The sequence below is a fragment of the Salmo salar genome, unplaced genomic scaffold (genome assembly GCF_965601325.2).
Source record: "Salmo salar unplaced genomic scaffold, fSalSal1 ptg000221l, whole genome shotgun sequence".
In the NCBI taxonomy this organism is placed as follows: domain Eukaryota; kingdom Metazoa; phylum Chordata; class Actinopteri; order Salmoniformes; family Salmonidae; genus Salmo; species Salmo salar.
The window spans coordinates 641,072-659,093 of NW_027675333.1; the positions used below are offsets into that span (position 1 = coordinate 641,072).

The 18,022-nt window shown below is 41.2% G+C and overlaps 1 protein-coding gene across 1 annotated transcript; it reads right to left on the minus strand.

Annotated features, from left to right (window-relative positions):
* Nucleotides 1–1,513: 1,513 nt before the first annotated feature.
* LOC145867144 (uncharacterized) lies at nucleotides 1,514–13,721 on the minus strand. Its single transcript, XM_082971200.1, has 2 exons — nucleotides 13,197–13,721; nucleotides 1,514–4,171 (listed from the first exon to the last, which is right to left on the minus strand). The coding sequence occupies exons 1-2, from the start codon at nucleotides 13,483–13,485 to the stop codon at nucleotides 2,697–2,699; spliced, it is 1,764 nt and encodes a 587-aa protein (XP_082827326.1). The 5' UTR covers nucleotides 13,486–13,721; the 3' UTR covers nucleotides 1,514–2,696.
* Between the last annotated feature and the right edge of the window lie 4,301 nt (nucleotides 13,722–18,022).

An 18,022-nucleotide genomic window follows, 5' to 3' on the forward strand; every position in this document is an offset into this window, starting at 1 on the left:
TCCAGACTATGTCAAAAGCCCATCCTGGTAGATCTGAACCTAATGCAGCTTGGAGTGATCAGAAGTCACATTTAGGTGCCAGTTGTAACTGAGGCCCTAGATGCTCCATATCCATTACTTTGAGTGTTTTATATAATATGACTAAATGTGTTTCTGTGTTGCAGGGACAGTCAGAAATGGAACAGCAAGGCCACAGAACATGACATAATCAGAGCTGTGGGAGACCACCTCAAGCCCCTGGTAGAGCCGGGGGTGGTGTTTACCACTCCACTACGCCTTCAGCAGGCTGGAAAAGAGTGATTGATACGGTTTTTCATACTAAGGTGGACCAATAGTTTGTTGATTGGTCAGTCATTGGGTAAATTTGTTTTACAATGTGTTCAAATCAAATCAAGCTTTATTTATACAGCACATGTCAGACATGGATGCAACACAATGGCTTCACAGGAAAAAACTATGAAAATAATCAGAAATATTTAGTACACAAATATGAGGATAAAAAACAATAATAACAACTGAAAGACTAATGAGCATTGTAAGGAAATGCCATTGATTAAAATATCAACAATATGATGCAATATCCAACCCAAAATATAACTTGTTTTTTAGGAGGGGCTCTGAAAGACACTATGGGGGTGTCCACTGGAAGTTGACTAGTAACAACAACTGGGACCTAAAAGACACCCACCATGAGACCCACTAAATCTGCCCAAGAAGAGGAAAACAAAAGAAAATCCCACACCAAACTTAAAGACAGGAAGTAAACCAAAAAGGTGGAGCAACTAAAGGTGTTGACTCTCCACATGTATCAAGACAACTGGAGCACTGGGCCAGACACTCTTAAATAGAACCTGGACCAGCTCAGGTGAAACACCTTCCCACTAACGAGATGGACAAGCCAGCACAGGTGTAACACATACTGACTAACGAGGTGACACCAATCAGTGCGTCCTACGTGCTAACGAGCTAGACGTGCTGACGAGCTAGACGTGCTAACGAGCTAGACGGGCTAACGAGCTAGACGGGCTAACGAGCTAGACGTGCTAACGAGCTAACGGGCTAGACGGGCTAACGGGCTAGACGTGCTCACGAGCGAGACGTGCTCACGAGCTAGACGTGCTAACGTCCAACCTCAAAACATAAATGGAAAAACCAAAGCCTGTAACACCTTATGACAACAAATATATCCTATATTTCTTTTGGACAAGTTTGCTCACCACCAACAGAAAACAACTTACTTTTCACATTATAATCAACTACAATGCTTCACCTTCACCAATATAAACATGGTGTCTACTGGATGTCAACAATTAAAAACAAGAAAAAAAACACGTATTTCTAAATAATAATATACAATAGTATTATTTGTTTCTCCTTTTTCTTTCTATAGAATCCTAAATCCCACTAGCTTCTAGAACTCTCGTCTTCCTAAATCCCACTAGCTTCTAGAACTCTCATCTTCCTAAAACTCACTAGCTTCTAGAACTCTCGTCTTCCTAAATCCCACTAGCTTCTAGAACTCTCGTCTTCCTAAAACTCACTAGCTTCTAGAACTCTCGTCCCCTTGGAACGAGCCCAAACAAAAATCATCTCCAATACGGAAAAACGTGCAGTCAAAATACATTGTGATCCATGGCAACGCACTGTCTAAACACAAAACTTTTTGACTGCCCACCTTGAGACAATCAGCAACCAAGTTGTCCTCACCACAGACATGTCTGATTTCAAGAGGAAACTCCTGCAATATCCATAGTAACTTTCCACCTCACTGCAGAGCTTCTCTCCCTTTTCAGGGTTCACTAGATAGGCATGTTGTTGGATCGGGGCCCAGTCCCCAATGTCATGCTCTAGTACATTTGGGTTGGCACATCTGAGAATGAACCCTGATATTTTAAAAGCAGGGCAACAATGTCAATATAATTGTACCAAAAATTGTCAGTTGGTTGCATGAATAAATATCATCAATAAATCGATTACTAAATCTGATCATGAAATGTAAATATGAAATATTTGGTTGCATAGTCATATTTTCAATGTCTTTTCAATGACATGTTGCTAGATGGGATATCCCCAATGTCAAAACACAGTTTTAACGTGTCCAAATCAATAACCAATATGCAGAAACAGTTTGGGATATATTGAAAACATAAAATGTGCTATATACACAAACATCTGCCACAATAATCATGTTACTCCTTATAAAATAGGGGGAAATTAGGGGGAAATCAGGTTGTACGTGATGTTGAAACTAACAACTAAACAAAACACATGGAAATGGGAGATATATTTTACCTCACTGATTAGAGGACAACCTGCAGAAGACAGTCAGCTACATTTTGGAGTGATGCATTTAAATGTAGGGGTCGCTAAACAAAGGAACACAACACTTATTTGTCATAACTCATCGATATCATGTTAAAATCATTTGTGTGACAGGAGGGAGATGAAGTTGCACGTCCTGTTAAAACGAACAGCTCAAAAAGCACACGGAATCTGGGAATAATGTGTACATCCCTGGTTAGAGGACAATTTGTAGAAAGCAGCTAGCTACATTTTGAAGTGTTGCATTTTGATTCAAGTGCGTCACCAACATGGTAAGTGTAACACAGCTCTTTTTGGTTCTACATTGTGACATCATTAAAATACTCCTTCTACAATGTTAAAACATTCTACATTGTGACATTATTTCATTGATATCATGAAACAACTCCTTCATGTATTTTCTGATGTTTAATCAGAGATCTGTTATCAGAGTATCTCTTCCCACATTGATCACAGCTAGGAGATTTCTCTCCTGTGTGTGTTCTCTGATGTGATACTAGGCTGGTTAGCCAAGAAAATCTTGTCCCACATTGACTACAGCTATATTGTTTCTCTCCTGTGTGTGTTCTCTGGTGTATAGTGAGATAGCTAGACGTAGAAAAACTCTTCCCACATTGAGTACAGCTATATGGTTTCTCTCCTGTGTGTGTTCTCTGGTGTATAGTGAGATAGCTAGACGTAGAAAAACTCTTCCCACATTGAGTACAGCTATATGGTTTTTCTCCTGTATGAGTTCTCTGGTGTTTAGTGAGATAGCTAGATGTAGAAAAACTATTCCCACATTGGTTACAGCTAAAAGGTTTCTCTCCTGTGTGTGTCCTCTGGTGTATAGTGAGATAGCTAGATGTAGAAAAACGATTCCCACATTGGTTACAGCTATAAGGTTTCTCTCCTGTGTGTGTTCTCTGGTGTAATATCAGGCCGTCTGACCGAGTAAAACTCTTCCCACATTGATTACAGCTATAAGGTTTCTCTCCTGTGTGTGTTTTCTGGTGCTTCTTCATATTCTGTGAAGTTGAGAATATTTTTCCACAATCTGAACAGTGGAAAGATTTCTCTCCTGTGTGTGTTTTCTGGTGTAGAGTCAGAGAGCCAGATGCAGCAAAACTCTTCCCACATTGATCACAGCTATATTGTTTCTCTCCTGTGTGTGTTTTCTGGTGTAATATCAGGCTGTCTGGCCGAGTAAAACTCTTCCCACATTGATTACAGCTATAAGGTTTCTCTCCTGTGTGTACTCGCTGGTGTTTAGTCAGATGGCAAGATGAAATATAAGTCTTCCCACATTGATCACAGCTATAAGGTTTCTCTCCTGTGTGTGTTCTCTGGTGTATTATCAGGCTGTCTGGCCGAGTAAAACTCTTCCCACATTGATTACAGCTATAAGGTTTCTCTCCTGTGTGTACTCGCTGGTGTCTACTCAGATGGCAAGATGAAATATAAGTCTTCCCACATTGATCACAGCTATAAGGTTTCTCTCCTGTGTGTGTTCTCTGGTGTGATAACAGGTTGCTTGACTGAGTAAAACTCTTCCCACATTGAGTACAGCTGTACGGTTTCTCTCCAGTGTGAATTCTCAGGTGTACTTTTAGTGCTTTTAAACTTGAGTAACTCTTCCCACAATCAAAACAGTGGTGAGATTTCTCTCCTGTGTGTGTTCGCTGGTGTATTTTAAGTTCTGATGAAGATTTGCAATGTTTTCCACAGTCAGAGCAGCAGATAGATTTCTTCCCTGTGGGTCTCTGCTGGTGTTTCTTGAGGTGATAGAATCTGGACAGACTCTTCTCTGACTCGTCAGCATCATGATGTTGAGGCTCCCCAGAGGATCCATGATAGTCACGTCTCTCACCTGTGTGAACAAGTCAGACAGATAGTTAAAGGCTCACAACAGCAGAAATCCACTGAAAAAGGTGATGCCAACAGCGTAGCCATGATACTGTACAACAATTGACGTCTGTAATGAATGTTAAAATGACTTGACAATTGTCTTAAGACAGTCAAGTGAGCAACAATAGTCATATTTAGTCTTGTTTTCACATTAGTAGTAACTAGAAATAAGTAAAAGGTGTTGAACTCCTAAGCAGTGTGCCAGGCGACTTTTGTTCTCAAATATAGGCACCTTTCTGTGTTTGCTAAAATTGCGACAAGGGCGATGCGCACACAATTTGATTGCAGAAACACCTCCCTGCTAATGCAGAAACCGCTAGTTATGGATGTAGTATATCTGCCTGGAGCAAAAATGGTGAGCAAGTGGCCTAAGCTGTGCCATTAGAGATTCTGGGTTCGAGTCCAAGCTCTGTTGCAGCCGGCCGCGACCGGGAGGCCCATGGGGCGACGCACAATTGGCCCAGCGTCGTCCGGGTTAGGGGAGGGTTTGGCCGGCAGGGATATCCTTGTTTCATCGCGCACTGGCGACTCCTGTGGCGGGCCGGGCGCAGTGCACGCTGACCAGGTCGCCAGGTGTACAGTGTTTCCTCCGACACATTGGTGCTGCTGGCTTCCGGGTTGGATGGGCATTGTGTCAAGAAGCAGCGCGGCTAGGTTGGGTTGTGTTTCAGAGGACGCATGGCTCTCGACCTTCGCCTCTCCAGAGTCCGTATGGGAGTTGCAGCAATGAGACAAGACTGTAAGTACCAATTGGGGAGAAAAAAGGGGTGAAAAAAAATATATATTTAACAAATGGTGAGCAAAGATTAGTTTTCACAATGTATTCTGAATATTACAGCACTAGATCAGGAGTGTTACTCAAGGAAACTCACATTAAGCTCTGTGTCTATTCACTAATTCACCACCGTGGGGGAAACTCAGGGGAGTTCTCATAGGCTGACAGCAAAAATAGCCTCCATTTCCAGGTTGATTATGATTATTATCATCATTTGACACTACTTTGGATTATAATTGTAAGGCTCGTTTGAATGTCCTGATTTAATATAATATTTGTGTTATTGTCAAATGTACTACTTTATATTTAAAAACGACTTCAACCAGTAAAATGCTCATTGGCTAGTTTTCCATCAGCCTGACATCAGCCTGACAATGAGGTTTTGTCCACTAAGTGTATGCCAAAATGGTCTATAATCTCACCTAACAATAACATAGACCTACTGTAGGACCCATAACTTCACCTAACAACAACATAGACCTAGGACTATAAATCATTTAATATTTTAGGTGAAACAAGGAGACTAAAATGTCTTTGTCATGACAATTCATAACCTGATCACCAGATAATTTTGTGAATAATCCCACTAGGCTACTCTGTAATGTGTTGTCATTCTAAATGTCCTGAATAAAGGAAAATAGCTCTGTGTGTTGTACAATAGCCTATCCATCAAGGAACAGTTCTCTACACATTATGAGCTAAGTATCTCCGTTTCCAAACGGACTAACGAGACCCTACTGTAAATCAAGTAGACAATAACACATTATAAATATCGATTTGTTTGGGATGTTGGATCCAACGTGGAGCACGGCATAACTGTCTTTACCGGTGTAATGAATGAAGAACTACGTTTGACTGGCATGCAGAAAATGATTTCCTGGATCAGCTGATGATAGTTGAACATGTGACTGTAACTAAACAGCTACAGTATTAAGTATTATGTGTAATTATTGAAGAACTGCATTAATGACAGTATCCATTTGGGAGTTGTCAATAAAGTTAAGGTGACTCTCGGTTAGAACCATTGGATTTAGTAAACTGAAATGATTTAGGATTTCTGTGCCCATGAAAACTGTTTTCCCAGCGTAACAAAAGGAGACACTAAATGTTACGTAGTTAGAGAGCATTTCGGAGATCTGAATATACAAAACAACTGTCCGACAGCAAGATCCAGTATTTAAGTTAAAGTTCATCATATGACAAGCATAACGTTATGACTATAACTACTGTTCCCTGAAGGAGGGAAACTAGGTAGAACATACTATTAAATCCACACGTTATGACTATAACTACTGTTCCCTGAAGGAGGGAAACTAGGTACAACATACTATTAAATCCACACGTTATGACTATAACTACTGTTCCCTGAAGGAGGGAAACTAGGTACAACATACTATTAAATCCACTGGCTTACTGGTGTTCTTCCATGCCGTCCATGGGAGGGGTGCGTCACTTGAGTGGGTTGAGTCACTGACGTTGTCTTCCTGTCTGGGTTGGCGCCCCCCCTTGGGCTGTGCCGTGGCGGAGATCTTTGTGGGCTATACTCGGCCTTGTCCCGGGATGGTATGTTGGTGGTTGGAGATATCCCTCCAGTGGTGTGGAGGCTGCGCTTTGGCAAAGTGGGTGGGGTAATATCCTACCTGTTTGGCCCTGTCCGGGGGTTTCATCAGATGGGGCCACAGTGTCTCCTGACCCCTCCTGTCTCAGCCTCCAGTATTTATGCTGCAGTAGTTTATGTGTCGGGGGGGCTAGGGTCAGTCTGTCACATCTGGAGTATTTCTCTTGTCTTTTCCGGTGTCCTGTGTGAATTTAAATATGCTCTCTCTAATTCTCGGAGGACCTGAGCCCTAGGACCATGCCTCAGGACTACCTGGCTTGATGACTCCTTGCTGTCCCCAGTTCACCTGGCCGTGCTGCTGCTCCAGTTCAAACTATTCTGCCTGCAGCTATGGAACCCTGACCTGTTCACCGGAGGTGCTACCTGTCAAAGACCTGTTGTTTTCAACACTCTAGAGAGCAGGAGCGGTAGAGATACTCTCAAAGATCGGCTATGAAAAAGCCAACTGACACTTACTCTTGTGTTACTGACTTGTTGCACCCTCGACAACTACTATGATTATTATTATTTGACCATGCTGGTCATTTATGAACATTTGAACATCTTGGCCATGTGCTGTTATAATCTCCACCCGGCACAGCCAGAAGAGGACTGGCCACCCCTCATAGCCTGGTTCCTCTCTAGGTTTCTTCCTAGGTTTTGGCCTTTCTCTGGAGTTTTTGCTAGCCACCGTGCTTCTACACCTGCATTGCTTGCTGTTTGAGGTTTTAGGCTGGGTTTCTGTACAGCACTTTGTGATATCAGCTGATGTAAGAAATACATTTGATTTGATTTGTGACTATAATTACTGTTCCCTGAAGGAGGGAAACTAGGTACAACATACTATTAAATCCACACCTCGCTGGAAGCCCCGCATTCCACAGGTGATGAGCGTGAGACTCGGATATATTCCTTAACCTGTTAGGGCTAGGGGGCAGTATTGACACGGCTGGATAAAAAACATACCCGATTTAATCTGGTTACCACTCCTACCCAGTAACTACAATATGCATATACTTATTACATATGGATAGAAAACACCCTAAATTTTCTAAAACTGTTTGAATGGTGTCTGTGAGTATAACAGAACTCAAATGGCAGGTCAAAACCTGAGAGATTCCTTTACAGGAAGTGGCCTGTCTGACCATTTCTTGAACTTCTTTTCCATCTCTATCATTTACTAAGGATCTCTGCTCTAACGTGACACTTCCCACGTCGTCCATAGGCGCTCAGAGCCCGGGAAAAAACAGAATGTCGTCATTCCAGCCCCAGGCTGAAACACATTATCGCCTTTCTCAAGTGGCCGATCAAGGGACACTGGGCTTATGCGCGTGACCCGACCGCCCCCGCCTTTGGGATTTTTTCCTCTGTTTGCCGAAAAGGAGATTCCCTGTCGGAATATTATCGCTTTTCTACGAGAAAAATGGCGTAAAAATTGATTTTAACCTGTTGGGTCTAGGGGGCAGCATTTGCACGTCTGGATAAAAAAAATTTACCCGATTTAATCTGGTTACTAATCCTACCCAGTAACTACAATATGCATATACTTATTATATATGGATAGAAAACACTCTAAAGTTTCCAAAACTGTTTGAATGGTGTCTGTGAGTATAACAGAACTCATTTGGCAGGCAAAACCCTGAGACATTTTCTGACAGGAAGTGGATACCTGATGTGTTGTATTGACTTTAAACCTATCCCATTGAAAAACACAGGGGTTTAGGAATATTTTGGCACTTCCTATTGCTTCCACTAGATGTCACCAGCCTTTACAAAGTGTTTTGAGTCTTCTGGAGGGAGATCTGACCGAACAAGAGCCATGGAACGGTGATGTCCCATTAGACACCTGGCGCGCTAGTTCATGTTGGGTACCCTCGTTCCAATACGTTATAAAAGAGTATGCATTCGTCCACCTTGAATATTATTCATGTTCTGGTTAAAAAAGGCCCTAATGATTTATGCTATACAACGTTTGACATGTTTGAACGAACGGAAATATATTTTTTCCCCTCGTTCATGACGAGAAGTCCGGCTGGCTTACATCATGTGCTAACGAGACGGAGATTTTTGGACATAAATGATGAGCTTTTTTGAACAAAACTACATTCGTTATGGACCTGTGATACCTGGAAGTGACATCTGATGAAGAGAATCAAAGGTAATGGATTATTTACATAGTATTTTCGATTTTAGATCTCCCCAACATGACGTCTAGTCTGTATCGCAACGCGTATTTTTCTGGGCGCAGTGCTCAGATTATTGCAAAGTGTGATTTCCCAGTAAGGTTATTTTTAAATCTGGCAAGTTGATTGCGTTCAAAAGATGTAAATCTATAATTCTTTAAATGACAATATAATATTTTACCAATGTTTTCTAATTTTAATTATTTAATTTGTGACGCTGACTTGACTGCCGGTTATTGGAGGGAAACGATTTCCTCAACATCAATGCCATAGTAAAACGCTGTTTTTTGATATAAATATGAACTTGATAGAACTAAAAATGCATGCATTGTCTAACATAATGTCCTAGGAGTGTCATCTGATGGAGATTGTAAAAGGTTAGTGCATCATTTTAGCTGGTTTTATGGTTTTGGTGACCCTGTCTTTGACTTGACAAAACATTACACACAACTCTTGTAAATGTACTGTCCTAACATACTCTAAATTTATGCTTTCGCCGTAAAACCTTTTTGAAATCGTAAAACGTGGTTAGATTAAGGAGATGTTTATCTTTCAAATGGTGTAACATAGTTGTATTTTTGAAAAATTTGAATTTTGACATTTATTTGGATTCAAATTTGCCGCTCTTGAAATGCACCTGCTGTTGATGGAGTGCACCACGGGTGGCACGCTAGCGTCCCACCTAGCCCCAAGAGGTTAAACAGCGGTTGACATGCTTCGAAGTACGGTAATGGAATATTTAGAATTTTATTGTCACGAATTGCGCCATGCGCGCGACACTTCTTTACTATTTCGGATAGTGTCTGGAATGCACAAACAAAACGCCGCTATTCGGATATAACGATGGATTATTTTGGACCAAACCAACATTTGTTATTGAAGTAGCAGTCCTGGGTGTGCATTCTGACGAAGACAACAAAAGGTAATCAAACTTTTATAATAGTAAATATGATTATGGTGAGTGCTAAACTTGCCGGGTGTCTAAATAGCGAGCCCGTGATGCCTGGGCTATGTCCTTAGAATATTGCAAAATGTGCTTTCACCAAAAAGCTATTTTAAAATCGGACATATCGAGTGCATAGAGGAGGTCTGTATCTATAATTATTAAAATAATTGTTATGCTTTTTGTGAACGTTTATCGTGAGTAATTTAGTAAAATGTTAGCGAATTCCCCGGAAGTTTGCGGGGGGTATGCTAGTTCTGAACATCACATGCTAATGTAAAAAGCTGGTTTTTGATATAAATATGAACTTGATTGAACAAAACATGCATGTATTGTATAACATAATGTCCTAGGGTTGTCATCTGATGAAGATCATCAAAGGTGAGTGCTGCATTTAGCTGTCTTCTGGGTTTTGGTGACATTATATGCTGGCTTGAAAAATGGGTGTCTGATTATTTCTGGCTTGGTACTCTGCTGACATAATCTAATGTTTTGCTTTCGTTGTAAAGCCTTTTTGAAATCGGACAGTGTGGTTAGATTAACGAGAGTCTTGTCTTTAAATAGCTGTAAAATAGTCATATGTTTGAGAAATTGAAGTAATAGGATTTTTAAGGTTTTGAAAATCGCGCCACAGGCTGCCAGTGGCTGTTACGTAGCGTCCCACCTAGCCCATAGAGGTTAAATGATTTAATCCTTAAATGTAATACCTCACTTCACCGACCCAGGAAGTGGAGGAGCCAAACAGGTGTTGTAACTCGTTCATAACTGGCACGCAGATCGTAGAAATGGTAAGATAAATTGGCACTTCAAACGGAAATGGAAAAAGTTTGCCTATTTTACCGGAAACTTCAGGAGCATAACGTCAGAATTAACGAAGGCCAGCAGCAGGTGGGGAATTGGTTATTTTCTTCTGGTTATATTGACCTCTGGCTTCCTCAAGTAATTTGTTTGTGTTAATTATTTAATCAAATGCTTGAAGCATCAGTTCAATTCAAGTTCTGCACATACAGTTGATTTTATTAAACACATGGGGTGTGTCTATATGAACAAATACACGTCATAAAATTTCAACCAATCAATTGGTAGAAAGAATACAGTAGGTTGTATCTCTCTAGGTCATGCCAGTAGGTTACAGTAGGTTGTATCTCTCTAGGTCATGCCAGTAGGTTACAGTAGGTTGTAACTCTCTAGGTCATGCCAGTAGGTTACAGTAGGTTGTAACTCTAGGTCATGCCAGTAGATTACAGTAGGTTGTAACGCTCTAGGTCATGCCAGTAGGTTACAGTAGGTTGTAACTCTCTAGGTCATGCCAGTAGGCTACAGTAGGTTGTATCTCTCTAGGTCATGCCAGTAGGTTACAGTAGGTTGTAACTCTCTAGGTCATGCCAGTAGGCTACAGTAGGTTGTATCTCTCTAGGTCATGCCAGTAGGTTACAGTAGGTTGAACCTCTCTAGGTCATGCCAGTAGGTTACAGTAGGTTGTATCTCTCTAGGTCATGCCAGTAGGTTACAGTAGGTTGTAACTCTCTAGGTCATGCCAGTAGGTTACAGTAGGTTGTATCTCTCTAGGTCATGCCAGTAGGTTACAGTAGGTTGTATCTCTCTAGGTCATGCCAGTAGGTTACAGTAGGTTGTATCTCTCTAGATCATGCCAGTAGGTTACAGTAGGTTGTAACTCTCTAGGTCATGCCAGTAGGTTACAGTAGGTTGTACCTCTCTAGGTCATGCCAGTAGGTTACAGTAGGTTGTAACTCTCTAGGTCATGCCAGTAGGTTACAGTAGGTTGTAACTCTGTAGGTCATGCCAGTAGACTACAGTAGGTTGTATCTCTCTAGGTCATGCCAGTAGGTTACAGTAGGTTGTAACTCTCTAGGTCATGCCAGTAGGTTACAGTAGGTTGAACCTCTCTAGGTCATGCCAGTAGGTTACAGTAGGTTGTATCTCTCTAGGTCATGCCAGTAGGTTACAGTAGGTTGTACCTCTCTAGGTCATGCCAGTAGGTTACAGTAGGTTGTACCTCTCTAGGTCATGCCAGTAGGTTACAGTAGGTTGTAACTCTCTAGGTCATGCCAGTAGGTTACAGTAGGTTATAACTCTCTAGGACATGCCAGTAGGCTACAGTAGGTTGTAACTCTCTAGGTCATGCCAGTAGGTTACAGTAGGTTGTAACTCTCTAGGACATGCCAGTAGGCTACAGTAGGTTGTATCTCTCTAGGTCATGCCAGTAGGTTACAGTAGGTTGTAACTCTCTAGGTCATGCCAGTAGGCTACAGTAGGTTGTAACTCTCTAGGTCATGCCAATAGGTTACAGTAGGTTGTATCTCTCTAGGTCATGTCAGTAGACTACAGTAGGTTGTACCTCTCTAGGTCATGCCAATAGGCTACAGTAGGTTGTAACTCTCTAGGTCATGCCAGTAGGTTACAGTAGGTTGTAACTCTCTAGGTCATGCCAGTAGGTTACAGTAGGTTGTACCTCTCTAGGTCATGCCAGTAGGTTACAGTAGGTTGTATCTCTCTAGGTCATGCCAGTAGGTTACAGTAGGTTGTATCTCTCTAGGTCATGCCAGTAGGTTACAGTAGGTTGTATCTCTCTAGGTCATGCCAGTAGGTTACAGTAGGTTGTATCTCTCTAGGTCATGCCAGTAGGTTACAGTAGGTTGTATCTCTCTAGGTCATGCCAGTAGGTTACAGTAGGTTGTATCTCTCTAGGTCATGCCAGTAGGTTACAGTAGGTTGTATCTCTCTAGGTCATGCCAGTAGGTTACAGTTGGTTGTATCCAAGTGGAAACAATTATCAACCCAATGTGGAAAGTGTTGAATTTGGTCAACAACAAAATGAATGGCTTATTTGCTACGTGAGGTTTACTTGATCTAACAGAAGTTTCGTAATGATTAAGTTGTTACGTGGACACGTGACATACCGACAACTTTGATAAAAACACTATTGGAGTTGTCTCCAGATTGCTATGCATATTCATGCTAGTAGCTTAGCATCTCTCTCCATTGAATACAGGCGGTTGACGACAACAACCCTCATAGAATATAAACAATAGATTACAATAATAAGATGTATCCACCAATCCAAAGACAGGATAGGCGGGAGATAGACAACCCACAGTGCAGCTTTGTGGACAACGACTCCCCTTGTCAGGACGGAGAGACATCTTGTCAGTATATCCATAATCTTTGGTGTAGCCAACCCAACTCTCACATGGCTCTATTGGGGGTCACGGTGTGTAGTAAAACATCACTACATTAAAATCACTACATGCCGTGGCCCCCCAGTCTGCAGTCAGCAGATAGACCCTCCTCAAATATATATGTTAAGTCACTTTTTGGAAACGGAACGGAGAAAACAAGGGGTAGCTTGTCTCTACGTCGTCTGATTCTGGACATATCAGTCATCATCCCAGGACCCTCCGTTGAAGAGGTATTGACGAGCCAACTCCGAATATCCAAAGTTAAAAACTAATTGAAGGCGGTACTTACTGGTGTTAATCAGATCTCCTATCTCCTCCTCTTCATCTTTCAATGTGACAGTAATCTCCCCTTCCTTCTTCACTCCAAAAACAGCATCATCCTCTTCTTCCTCTTGTTTAACTGAAACGTCTTTCTCTTCATCTTTCACTGTAACAGCCTCACCCTCTACTTCTTGTTTTACTGTAACATCCTCCTCTTCCTTCTCCTCTTTCACGACAATGTTCAGCCCCAGAGCTTCTGTCTCCGTCCAGCAGACCTCCTCTTCTTTAACAGGAGGGGAGTAGTTTAGGGAGCTCATGTTCGGGGATGTTAGCTAGCTAGCTATCATTAGCGACTAGGCTAATGCTAACTTAACCAGCCAGCTACTATAGCTGACTAATAAAAAATAACGTAATATTAAATTAAATAGGTTAACAAGTAGATACGACAGAAGTGTGTCTAAAACACAGTAGCTAATATAGACCGAAAGCGTATAAATAGCTTGATTCTTTCGGCTATGTTGGCTAGCAAGCTACCGAGGTGGTTGACGAGCTGTTTATGAAGAACCGTCCACTAGATTATACGTCACGCTGGCAGCATCGCCTGAAAGACGCACATCGCCGTCTGCTGACTGGAGGGAAACGCAGTTGAGGATCACATTTTATATTCAGTCAAAGATTATTTTACATGGATTTAATTAAATAATACTATTGAGACATACAAAGACAGGAATGTGGTGATTGATTAGTGAGAATAAAAAATGTTTACTACAGCACATTTAAGGCAGTTTCATTCAGTCAAACAACATATAAATAAGTAGCCAGCTGCTGTAGGTCTATACTGCTCCTACATGGTGTAACAATACATCATGTAGATGTATATAATGAACAGACTAGGTCTATACTGCTCCTACATGGACTAACAATACATCATGTAGATGTATATAATGAACAGACTAGGTCTATACTGCTGCTACATGGTGTAACAATACATCATGTAGATATATATAATGAACAGACTAGGTCTATACTGCTCCTACATGGACTAACAATACATCATGTAGATGTATATAATGAACAGACTAGGTCTATACTGCTGCTACATGGTGTAACAATACATCATGTAGATGTATATAATGAACAGACTAGGTCTATACTGCTCCTACATGGTGTAACAATTGTTAGGGTTGAACTGGCTATTTGTATGCATAACCTTTATAATATACTGGGGAAGCTATGCTACAATATTAAGTATATGAACTGCGAGTAAATCAACTGAAGACAAGAAGAACTACAACCGGCAACAGGAAGTGCGTCACGACGCTGGTTATCAGCCTACACGCCGACGACAGGAGGAGCAAGTTTAAACCACGCTCCTCCTCCCTCGGACAGGCCAGCATTGAGCAGGAACTATCTCTGTCAGTGTAAAAGACAGAACAATAGGATGTGTCGTCCTCTTCTCTGTTTTGCCCTGCGAGGTAAAACAGTGAGACCGTATATATACACGAACCACACATATACCACGCACGTGTTTGCATTAATTAAAGTACAGCTAAATCAGAAGTTACTATGTGCTGACTATTTTGTTCTGTTACCAGAAACGAACTGTCGCAACATTAACATGGTGAACCCCGACGGTCTGGTATATAGGACGTTTACGCTGAGCATTTAATCAGCCAATTGGACTTCGCTTTCGGGGAAACGGTGTACTTTACAAATTGTCCGGGCTACTAAAAACAGGTAAGCAGACACCTATTGTTATAATAACTAAAGATCTGCATATTGGCTTTAACCAAATTAATTTTGTGAAGCACCTGTTCGATGTAAGTGAACAAAATTATGAATTATTATGAGTAGATAAGAAATTTGATAGTCACCATTGTGAAATGCAAACCTGTGGTAGATGTGTTGTTATTAATGGTACCTTTGAGTATTTTGCACCTGGCGAGATCCGTAAAATATAAAAGGTGCGGTTAGGTTCAGGGAGAATACTGAAATCTATCGGCGAGATTCGTAAGGAAGGATACGATTAGGTTCGATGATATAGGGAATAATTGGGTTTGTAATTGGTATCGGCAATGATTCGTACATATAGAAATGCGGTTAGGTTCGATCGGGAAATTTTAGATAGAGAATAATTGGGTTTGTAATTGGTATCGGTAATGATTCGTACATATAAAAGTGCGGTTAGGTTCAAGGAATTACCCCGACAATGATCGTGAAATTTTAGATAAGAATACTGGATGACAGGCAAGATTCGTTCATATAAAGGTGCTGTTGGGTTCGGTAGAGTAATTCTTGGGAAAGGAGGTGAGGTTATAAGGCGAAATAAAAGAGGAATACTGAATTGAGGATTTAAAGATAAGAGAATAATGGTATAATAAAAGGATTGGAAATAAAATAATATGATACATTTAGGCGTGGAATAATAGGGAATAGTTTACTGTTTGAAATTATTAACGAAAAAGCAATAAAAGACGGGAGGAATATTTTAGATAGGACGATAATTGTGGCTATTGGCAAGGCCCATACTGCGGGAGTGGTTGGGTCTGAAGAATATATGGTTTAAATGAGAGATATTGTTGACTCGACTGGAGAGTTATCAAATTAGTTGATGTTTGAAGCTTGACACTGTAAAACACGGGTTTAAATAATTGGTTTGAAATGTTATGGAGTGATATTTGAATTGTATTGAATAACTCCGGTTCCATATAATTAGGTTAAAATAAGAACCGAGTTTAACTAAATAGGTTGAAATAAGTGGATTTAAATAAATAGTTAACGTGCTTTAAATAAGGGACTAATTATCGAATTGGTCAGAAATAAAAATGAAAATAATGCAGTAAAACTAAAATATGACTATCAGTGAAGAAGCGGAGAGAGTATTACAGGCTCTAAAATCCACGCTGGAAATCAACGGAGGGAAAGAATAGAAGAGACGAGGAGAGAAACTCTATATGGATAGAGGATGGTTGGGTATTGTCTCCTGATGGAGTTCCCACTGAAGGTGAGCCAGGTGGAATACTGGGAGCATTGAAGCGGAAAATTCAGAAAGCAGAGGGGAAATGGAAGAAAGCGGGATAACCCGGAGAAGGTAAATTTATGGAAGCAATGGAGAAAGCCAGACAGAAGGAGAGAATAGGACTGATAATGATAGAGAAGCTTAAGTAAATGGGGAAAGAAAAACAAAGTAACGAGGAGGAACAGGAAAAGACAGAGAGGACTCCCACGGCTCACACAGAGACAACATCTAAAACCATATTATACCCCTCCCTGGCTGACCAGGGGTGGCGGGAGAAACCAGATAGCGAGGTGGTGGTAGTGGGACGGAGGCAACTATATCAAGTGCCGCCCGTAACTTTACCCCCTCCCCCATATGCTAGTCCTCAGGGAGCCGAGGGAGGTAAAGAGGAAGAGACACAGGGAGGAGGACAGGATGTAGCCACTTTATTAAAAAAGTGGATAGAAACAAAGGGAGATATAATGATAAGAACGTGGGGTCGAGAGCGTGTAAGTGGTGCTGCACCACCCAGAGCCCCCAGTAGACCCGTTTACCATAACCAAAGTCCGGATGTGAATAGACAAAAGAAAGGGGGAGATGGATGCTTTAACTGTCACAAACCGGGTCATTTTGCTAGAGAATGTGAGGTTCTGTGTAAACACTGCAATAAAATAGGTCGAAACTGCAAAAAGAGTGAATCGGTTGAGATAGAGCAACTAACAGTAACTGTCGGGGTAACAGAGTACCTGATAACAAACCTAGGAGAAATAGCGGGGAGGAGCAGAGACTCCGTAGACAGAAGGGGAAAAACAGGGAGATACGCTGACAAAGACGGAGTGAAGCGGTGTTTTAACTGCGATAGGACGGGACATCTCGCAAGAAACTGTTATACACCCTGTAAACATTGTGACGGAGTTGGACATAACCACCGAAATTGCACCTCCAAGCAATAGCATTGGTGGTTCAGTGGTAGAATTTTCGCCTGCCACGCGGGAGGCCTGGGTTCGGATCCCAGCCCATGCACTATGGGACTAAAATGTTATTGTTATGTTTTGAATGGAACCATAAGGTTGATGGTGGTTGTTTAAGATATAAACCGAACGTTTTGATGGCTTGTTTAGTTTAAAATGAAGAGAAGGTTACCGAAATCTAATGAATTATAATGAGCGGATAGGGAGTAGTAATAAATTGTATTAAGTATTATATAAATTTGGCGATTTACATGGTACATATAAAGTCATAGACATTTCAAAAATGTGAAGCCGAAAGAGATACAGTTGGAACATTGGTTTTAATTTTACTATAGAGGTAAGGCAGAACGTTGGTTGAGTAGTGGGTTATATTTTTGCTTACGGGTAAAACAAAAGATGAGAAGAGAATTGGTTATGTGCGCTGAGCTATGCTTGGGCTATGTTTGGCTGGAAGGAAGCATTTTGTGATGTGAAGCTGGTTATTGATTCTTGGTTTGAATGTTTAGGTAACACCAGTGAATTACAAAAGGAAGTTTATGTATTTAAACATTATACTCTGTTTCCATTACGTGGAACAATGTCAGGACAGTACAGTGAATTACAGGTTGAGTTAATTTTATATTTACAGGGACAGGGCAAATTCATCACAGTTGTGCGTGTGCTTGGCCGGTATGCGCGTTCCTGTAAGACGTAAGATAGCGCGAGGACGAGCTTTGTGAGGGGGTGAGTGTAACCGATGTGAAATGGCTAGTTAGTTAGCGGTGGTGCGCGCTAATAGCGTTACTCGCTCTGAGACCTTGAAGCATAGTTTAGTTACTTCTGTAGTAAAAAAATTTCATATGTTTTGGAAATTAGCTAGGTTGCATATGGTTATTTGAAGACATT

Excerpts from the sequence above, each read along its gene's own strand:
- LOC145867144 (XM_082971200.1), bottom strand. The coding sequence starts at position 13,485 with ATGAGCTCCCTAAACTACTCCCCTCCTGTTAAAGAAGAGGAGGTCTGC. Across the intron at positions 4,172-13,196 it reads AGGAGATCTGATTAACACCA|GTGAGAGACGTGACTATCAT; the intron begins GTAAGTACCGCC and ends TTGTTCACACAG.